General features: G+C 33.9%; 1 protein-coding gene across 1 annotated transcript; it reads left to right on the top strand.

The window, feature by feature from the left end:
* The first annotated feature begins 299 nt into the window (after positions 1-299).
* Positions 300-9,077, top strand: LOC109044931 (surfeit locus protein 4-like). Its single transcript, XM_042751573.1, has 6 exons — positions 300-459; positions 2,684-2,870; positions 5,311-5,387; positions 5,474-5,517; positions 6,778-6,964; positions 8,493-9,077. The coding sequence occupies exons 1-6, from the start codon at positions 412-414 to the stop codon at positions 8,757-8,759; spliced, it is 810 nt and encodes a 269-aa protein (XP_042607507.1). The 5' UTR covers positions 300-411; the 3' UTR covers positions 8,760-9,077.
* The last annotated feature ends 655 nt before the right edge of the window (positions 9,078-9,732 follow it).

The following is a 9,732-nucleotide window of genomic DNA, read 5'->3' as shown; positions in this document are numbered from 1 at the left end:
TTATTATTATTAATGTATAATAACAAACATAATTGATTTAACCAGAATATTATTAATAAAATACTATGTGTTTTATGTAATAATAATCATATTATTTTTAATATTATTATTATTATTATTCATTTATAATGTGCTTGTTTTAATGAAACGTGCATATCACATATGTACAAAAAACTAAGATTTTGTCGAAAAGTCTTTTGAGATGATCGAACTGTTCTGCCGTGCGCGCGCGCGCTCGAGTATACGTGGCTCACGGGAGGCCGTTGTGCGCGCGCGCAGAGGAGGTTTTAATTTTCGCAGCGGCGCGCTGCATTGTGGGACGGCAGCGGCGGAGGCCTTGACAGACAGCAGCGCTCCTGAGTGTTTGACACACGCGAGGTGATCTTGTTATTTGGCTGATATCGGTGAGTGATGCGGCAGGAGGACCTGATGAGCGCGGCGGAGGACACGGCGGATCAGGTGCATTTAATAACGTGTGCATGACTTAATCTGCATGTGCATGAGAAATATCTGAGATTATGTTTTGTTAAAGCTGTTGGTGCGTGCAGTAGTCACTCACACTCACAGTTTGCATTTGAAAATGAAATGCATGTTCATGCATTGAAAATAGCGACCAAAACTGGTTGCCAAATGATGTTAGAACATATTCAAAGAGGATAAACATTTAAAACATGCAATACGAAATGCAATACTTCGCTTCATACTTTTATATTAAATAAGAATCTTAACCTGCCCTGAAAGTTGAATATTATTCTCTTTAAACTAAGAAATCAGGTCTTAATATGCTTAAAGGACCGTCACAGCTGTGCTTTACTGTACTTTTACGCACTTTTAGTGGAGAGCTTGCACTGAATGTGGATTGCGCAACCTCGAGTTCAAACAAGCCTTTCGAAACACATGCACTGGCTTTGCTTCTTGAGTTTTAAATGCTCAAGTCTGTGCGCAGTTAATGCGTGTTTTTCACACGTTCTGGATGTGTGTGACTCGCTCGCTGTCTGATGGTTTGTGCAAATCTGCATCAGTCTAATAATGCGGAGAAGTGAGTGAACCGCAGGATCCGGGTTACTGGGTGAAGCCTAAATGTTCTGTTAATATGAATCAGAATTATTGATGCTGCTGAATGAGCGCAGCTGTTTGTCTTTATTTTATTCTTCAGAATCTGTTATCGCACAAGACACAAGTCTGTCCCTGCAGGATGATTCTTCTCTATTATACTACTAAATATAATTGATGTAATTCCTAATTGATGTTGTTCAGTTGCTTTGACGCAATCTTTTTTGTTTAAAGCGCTATATAAATAAAGATGACTTGACTTGACTAAAACTTAAACTGAAATTAAAATATTAAAACTAATTTTATTTCAGTTTTTATTTTAGTACATCAACTTAAACTAAAAGAAAATGAGAAATGTTGCTTTGCCAACTAACTGAAGTTTTAAGTTTTTGTATTATTTTAATTCGATTTCAGTTCAGTTAATTTTATTTCAAATAATGCGTGTTTGTTCTTTCCTGGAACAGATATACAGTAGTCCAGTTGTTTACTGAGTTCTTCACTAATAAGGAGCACATAAACTCTCATGGGCTCATTACTGTAACCGAGCTCTGATTGGCTGTTAGTTGAATATCATTTGCATATCCGCTCAGTGATTGGCTGCTGTTCAGAGCTGATGTGGTCTGGTAATATCTGCTGCATTTTTGGCCGCTTTTTGAGGGTTTGACAGCAGTTCAGATCAAATCTAATAATACTGTGATGCAGAATCATCCAGATCCGCTCAGAGTCTGTAGCTCCTGAGATGTTGTGTGTTTTAGTAATTGATTTCTTTCGATGAGGCATTACGATCTCAGAGTTGGAATGATTTCAGTATCTAAAAGGCTTTAAACCCCAGTTTTTGTCCTCTGTTCTGTGTCATTCTGACTGCTGCTTTGTGTTTTAAAGGCAAAAACAAGTATTTTTTTCATGCACTGGTATCGAGAATCCACACTGAACTGTTTATTTTATTGCACTTTTTCTGTTGGTCAAAAATGTCTTTGTTTGTGTCTGTTGACAGTATTTTCTGATTTATGGAGTGAGAATTATGACGACAAAATCCAAGTGTTCAGATTTATGTTGGTGCATATTTAATTAATAATGCATATAAAATTATTTATTGATTAAAAAAATTAGATTTAAATAATTTTTTCAATAAACAGTAATTAACAGTCATTTATTTATTTATTTATTTATTTATTTATTTATTTATTTATTTATTTATTTATTCAGTTTTAAAAAATAAAATATAAAAAAGTAATTTCTTTTATATTTCATCTTTTGTTGTATATTTAAACATAATATTTAAATTATATGCAGAGCACCAATTCCGAGTATGGGTTACCATACTTGGCAAATGTTACGTCTTTCACTTTCATATTTTAGAAATAGTTATATATCAGAATATTTAATATTTTGAAACATTTCATTATATTTTTACTTTACTGGCCTGTGGCATCTTGCTTTAATGTCATGCCGGGACTAAATGCTCAGTATGTAGGCTCTTTCATTTCTAGTAGGATTATTAGAAGGATTTGTGATTCTGGTGAAGGTAGATGATGAAGCCAGTGGTGACTGTGTGACGTCATCAGCGGTCTGTGTCTGTCTCGTGCAGCTGATCGGTGTAACGGGATGTTTGTGGGTCTTTTGTTTGCAGTTCCTGCGGGTCACTAAGCAGTATCTGCCTCACGTCGCTCGCCTGTGTCTCATCAGCACCTTCCTGGAGGACGGCATCCGCATGTGGTTCCAGTGGAGCGAGCAGAGAGACTACATCGAGGCCACCTGGAGCTGCGGGTACTTCCTCGCCACCGGCTTCGTGCTGCTCAACCTCATCGGACAGATCGGTGAGACACACTCTATAACACACGCACACACACATATACTCTATAACACACACACATACACTATAACACACACTCTATAACACACACATACACTATAACACACACAACGTGGATTAGGTTATTACACTTAAATCAAATCAGGATATGGACTTGTATCTGTAAATGTTACGTCGCAAAAGTCAATTTAGATATGAATCCTGCATGTTCTGTGTGTCTCTGTTAATGAATGGTGCAGATGCACGGTTTCATTTACACACACACACACTGAAGCGTGTGACGCTCGCGGTGATTTCAGCGTCTGCCGTCTCTCTAAATGAGGACGTAAACACATGAAGAACATCTCCAGAACTGCTCTGAGAGTGACTTCATGAGCATTTGACAGTTTGATTTGAGTAAAACTAGCTTCATATCACATACAAAGAACTGTAAAGGTATTCACGGCAACCCGTCAAAATAAAAGTCCGGTTTGATTTGAAGACATTGTGCTTATTACTATTTTTCAGTAGATTTATAGCCTACTACTACTGTTACTACTAAAAAAGAAACAAACATTTTTTAAGGAAATAACACAATATTTTCTTCCATGTCTTAATTTTTAATAGTAAATCCCCTTTGTTTGCCAATAAAAAATTAAGATAAATTAAATTAATATTTTATAACTTCATTTGATATCCAGAAAAATTTATGAAATTAAATTTAATGAATTTTTTTTTTTTTTTTTTGTAATTGTCATGTTTTATCTCACAATTGTAACTTTATATCTCACAGTTCTGACTTTATCTCTATATAAACTATAGAATTATGACTGTTTTCTTGCATTTCTATGTTTTCATCTTGCAAGTTTTTTTTTTCTGCCACGGAATAAAAAGTAAAAAAGGTATTTGACTTTTTATCTCGATTCTGATTTTATATCTCACGTTTCTGACTTTATATCTCAGACTACTTTAAGAAAAAAAAAAAAAGAATAAATGAAACTGTTTTATGCATTCAAATAATTAGACGTGCTAAAATACAGAATTTGGTTTTGGTTTGGTTTTGGTTATGGTGATATGGTGAGAAAAAATAAAACATTGCATAGGGCCCTAAACGTAATTTTTGTTAAACTTTTAATAAATTGATGTAAAAAATGTATAAGTTTCATGATTTTAATTAATTAGACATGCTTTTTGATGAATACAATTTAATTTAACTATCAAAAAGGAGTTAAGAAAAATTTAAACGGGAAAAAGCAGAATCCAGAAGAATTAAAACAGAAAAACCAGAATTTGTAAAAAAACTAAACTGAATTTTGGAAAAAAGCAAAATGGATTTCATAGGGCCCTACGTTGATACAGTTTAGCATTTTTCTACAGTAGTGTGTGACCACAGAATGTTGTGTGAATGTCCCATCAGTCCAAGTATTCCAGAAAAACATATATTTTTCTATATATATTTCCAGAAAAAAGTTGCAACAGGTAAAAAAAATAAAAAAATAAAATAATAAAAAATTGTTTTTGTCATTTTGTATTTTTTTTTTTTTATAGTTTTTAATATTTTTACTTATTCTTTTTTTTTTTTTATTTTTTTTTTTTTTTACTATTTGGAGTTAAATTAAATGAAAATGAGAAATGTTGGAAATATTAAATGTTAAAAAATTTATTATAATGTTTTTATGGTTTAACTTCTCTATACCTGGTTTACACACAGTGTAGGTATAAATACATTATAAAACCAGATACAATTAGTAAAATATTTAGGGAAATTTGCATTTGTATCAGTGTATAACATTTACATTTTGCGAAGATTTCACAAACAGTATAAAAATTTATTTTAGTTCCCCTCACTCTACAAAAATTATGAACAGAAACATATAATTTTTTATTTAATTTCATATATAATTTAAATTTGTTGTGGTGTTATTTGTTAAAGTTTTTTTTTTATATTTATTAAGCCGAAGATTTTTTTTACACAAGATATAATGTTTTTATCAAAAATAAGATAGAATTTTTTTGTAATATTTAATAATTCAGTCATTTCTAATTCTTAAAAATAGACGGCGATGTCAAGTTATCAATGCTTGTGTGATACATTGTGTGTGCTTTGCATGCTTAATGTTCGTGGCATCATATAAGCTGCAGTACATTTCTGATGATTAAACATAGGGATGCACGAGATTATCGGACCGATATCAGAATCAGCCGATAATGGCTTTAAATGTAATGGCTGTTGGCCTACTTCTAATAAAATGAAAGCAAAATACACAAATTATATTTAGACTGTGTTTCTGATTAAATAAAGCAGTAATTGATGCCATACAATCATGAGTATGTTATGATTTAAAGGTCAGAAGCTTACATGAACAAAAAAAAAAAAAAATCATTTTATATATATTTATTTATTCATTAATGTGTATGTGTATTCATTAGGCTGACTGTGATGAGTTTTGACGTCTCGTCCGCAGGTGGATGTGTCCTGGTCCTCAGCAGAAACTGCGTTCAGTACGCTTGCTTCGGGTTGTTTGGCATTATTGCGCTACAGGTGAGCGAACAGCATGTGTGTCTGTCCTTCAGTGTTCTAGTCTGAAGCGTGCAGCACGTGTTCATCAGCGCGTCTCTGTGTTTCAGACAGTCGCATACAGTATCCTGTGGGATCTCAAGTTTTTCATGAGGTGAGTTCAGATCATAAACACTGTTCACACTGGAGCTGAATGCGGTGTCACTCCTGTTTCGGGTGTTTGAGGAAGTGCTGTTCACACCAGTGTTATTTTAGTATAATTGCGATCCTATAAGTTTTTAGAGTTTTAGATACATTTTGTGCTTTTTGTATTTTTTTTTAATATGTCTTCGTTCATTTTTATTTATTCGTTTTAGCTTATTTAGTTTTAGGACTTAAAATTAAACTCAACAAATTATGTTATTGAGATACTGTTATAGTTCTTGTTACTATTTTGAATTGGATTTTATTTTTATATTTTCTGTCTTCATTTTAATTTTATTTAAAGTTTTAGAATTTCTAATTTCTAATGAAGTTTTTTTTTCATTTATTTCAAATTCTAATTATTTTGTTTTCATTTATTTCAGTTAAAAATTATTTTATTTCAAGTTTTTATATTTTCTGTTTTCAAGTTTTTTTTTTTATTTTGTTTTTTTTATTAATTTGTATTTATTAGTTTTAGTTTATTTAATTTGAGTTATTTTAGAACTTGAAATTAAATTAAATGAAAGGAAGAAATGTTGGCTTGGGAACTAGCTGAAATTTGCTTTATTTTTTTTTTATTTTTTTCTTATTGTTTTCATAATCTATTTAATTATTTCAGTTAACATTTATTTTATTTCAAGTAATGAAAAGGTTTTTTTTTTTTTTTTTGTGGTTTTTTTTTAATGGTTTTTGTTTTGGTTTAATTTCTGTGGTTGTATTTTATTCATGTATATTTTCATTCCTTAAAATAATTCAGTATAATGCATTTAATATAAATTTGTGTGGTGTGTTCAGGACCAAACTGAATGACTGATTGTTAATGCGAAAACAGTTTGCAAATTATGACAAAGAAATGTGCTAGTAATTTCCAATATTTCTGTAATATTGGAATATCCTGTAATATTACTTTGGTCAAAAATATCCGACACCAAAAGTCCATCTGTGTTCCTTTTTTCTGTAATTGGGTTTTCTCACTATATTGTTGCATATTTACACTGAAAATCATCAGATCTGTATCAAAACACATAAATGCATGCATAAACGAGACTCTTCATGAACAAAAACACAAAAGCAATCCGATGCATCTTTCATGTGTGATCTGCTGTCTGTACATCAACTGCAATCCACAATAAAATCTGACACGCAATTTGCAAAGTGTGCACAAACTCAGACGGGCAAAGGACTGTCTCTGTAGACACACAGAATGATGATGTTGTCTGTGTTTGTGCAGGAACCTGGCTCTGGGTGGAGGGCTGCTGCTGCTGCTGGCCGAGTCTCGCTCCGAGGGGAAGAGCATGTTTGCGGGCGTGCCGTCGATGGGACAGAGCTCTCCGAAGCAGTACATGCAGCTTGGAGGACGTGTGCTTCTGGTGCTCATGTTCATGACACTGCTGCACTTCGACTCCAGCTTCTTCTCTGTAAGTGTTGAGACAGTGAATGTTCAGTGTTACATAATCCAGAAACGTTTCCGCCACGGGATAAAAAAATAAAAAAGGTCTTTGCAACATATCTCACTTGTTTCCTAAGAACTGCAATATATAAAGTCAGAATTCAGACTTTTTTCCATCACAATTCTAATTCTGACTCTTTTTTTTCCTCTTATTTTCATCTTGCAATTGTGTTTCTTTTTGTTTCCACCATGGATTAAAAAATAAAAGAAGATTACCTTATTGATTATCTCTCAATTCTGAGAAATAAAGTCAGAAACTCAGAATTGCAAGAAAAAAGGCCAGAATTGTGAGATATAAACTCAGGATTTGGAGTTTATTTCTTGCAATTCTGACCTTTTTTCTTGCAATTCTGAGTTTAGGTCATGAATTTTTTTTTTTTTTTTTTTAATTGTGAGTTTAGGTCAATTGTAACTTTATATCTCACAGTTCTGACTCTATATCTATATAAACTATAGAAATTATGACCGTTTTCTTGCATTTCTATGTTTTCATCTTGCAATTGTTTTTTTTTTTTCTGCCACGGAATAAAAAGTAAAAAAGGTATTTGACTTTTTATCTCAATTCTGAATTTATATCTCATGTTTCTGACTTTATATCTCAGAATTACGAGAAATAATGTCGAAATTGAGAGATTTTCTGACTTTTTGTTGTTGTTGTGTTTATATCTCACATTTCTGACCTTTCTCTTTTGCAATTTTGTAACCAGCACAGAATAAAAAATAAAAAAGGTCATTGCAACTTTTTATCTTGAGGTTCTGAGTTTATATCTTGCAATCTTGAGGAAAAAAAAGTCCTAGTTGTGAGATAAAAAACAATAAAGGCTGCATTTATTTGATTAAAAATACAGTAAAAATAGCGAAATATTTTTACAATTTACAATTTCTATGCGAATAACTGTTAAACTGTAATTTATTTCTGTGATGTGCAGCTGTATTTTCAGCATCATTACTCCAGTCTTCAGTGTCACATGATCTTCAGAAATCATTCTAAATGATGATGTTGCTGCTAAGAAACATTTCTGATTATTATCAATGTTGAACACAGTTGTGCTGCATGATATTTTTGTGGAAACTGTGATACATTTTATTTTTCAGGATTCACAGATGAACAGAAAGTTCAAAAGAACAGCATTTATTTGAAATGGAAATCTTTTGTAACATTATAAATGTCTTTACTGTCACTTTTGATCCATTCATGCATCCTTGATGAACAAAAGTATTAATTTCATTAAAAAATAACAATTTAAGCATGTAGCATTTCTCAGTTTAAGTAAATGTTAGTATTTTTTCAGCATCAAGGTGCCAGGAAGTGCAAATCTGCTTGATTTGTTTATATTGTCACAAATTGTAACTATATTATCACACAGCTTAAATGCAACTATAATGAAGATACTAAGATATTATAAACACTACTACCATCTCTTGCTGTTATTGTCTTTTGCAGAAACACAAGTTCTGTTGTTCGCGAGTTAAATCTAACGCTGTTTTCCGTCCAGATCCTGCAGAACATGGTGGGGACGGCGCTCATCGTCCTGGTGGCCGTGGGCTTCAAGACAAAGCTAGCCGCTCTGACGCTAGTGCTGTGGCTCCTGGCCATCAACATCTACTTCAACGCCTTCTGGACGGTGCCTGCCTACAAACCCATGCACGACTACCTCAAATACGACTTCTTCCAGACCCTGTCGGTCATCGGAGGCCTGCTGCTGCTGGTGGCGCTCGGCCCCGGAGGTGTGTCGATGGACGAGAAGAAGAAGGAGTGGTGAGGAGATGTTCACGAGGAGCCCGAGACGCGAGGACTCACTCGTTTGCTTTCAGAGCGAGCCACGGTTCGCTGGTGTGAACTCTGGCTCCAGTCGGTCGTTGGACGGGACGTTTGTCAGATTCCGCTGTTTTACAGGCGACGCCGGACGGACAGGACGTTCCTTTTCCTGATCCCTCCGAGTCTCGCTCAAGTGTTTTCTGTTGATTCTAAGAAAAACAAGTCATTGTGTTGATTTTTCAGACATTTATATTGTATTTTTGACTTTGGGTTTTCAGATCATGGCGGAAAAATAAAGCAAAACCAACAAATTATCAAACGATGATGTGTTTGTGTTACTTTCACATGCACACACTCATGTTGGGATTTGGGCAATATTGTGGTTAGATTTTACACAGTACTTCAATCAAAACTAGATTAAGTTAACTAAAGTTAAAGACAAACTTTAGGTTGGCTTGAGAAAGCCTGGCCTGAAAGTTTGAGACTTGAGAAAGCCTGGCCTGCACAATCTGACTTTTCTGCAGCCTGGAATTGAACTGCTGGTTTCGTCTGGTCAGAGGAGAACTGACCCCCGACTGAGCTGGTTTCTCCCAAGGTTTTTTCTCCATTCTGTCACTGATGGAGTTTTTGGTTCCTTGCCGCTGTCGCCTCTGGCTTGCTTAGAGTTGGGGACACTTCATTTACAGCGATATTGTTGGACTTGATTGCAAAATTATTGCACAGATACCATTTAAACTGAACTGAGCTGCAATGATGGCAGCACTGAATTCAATGATGGAACTGCTTTAACTGTCATTTTGCTTATTGACACACTGTTTTCCTAAATGACTGTTGTTCAGTTGCTTTGACGGCACAATCATTTTTTGTTTAAAGCGCTATATAAAATAAAGATGACTTGACTTGACTTGAAAGGTTAAAGCGGTTGTAAAAGCCTGAAGTTTGAAAATTTTGAAAAATTAGATGGATGTTGATAACAG

The sequence above is a fragment of the Cyprinus carpio genome, chromosome A5, assembly GCF_018340385.1.
Source record: "Cyprinus carpio isolate SPL01 chromosome A5, ASM1834038v1, whole genome shotgun sequence".
Classification (NCBI taxonomy): domain Eukaryota; kingdom Metazoa; phylum Chordata; class Actinopteri; order Cypriniformes; family Cyprinidae; genus Cyprinus; species Cyprinus carpio.
Note: the sequence above shows the minus strand (reverse complement) of the source record. Positions and strands in the feature narration are given on the sequence as shown.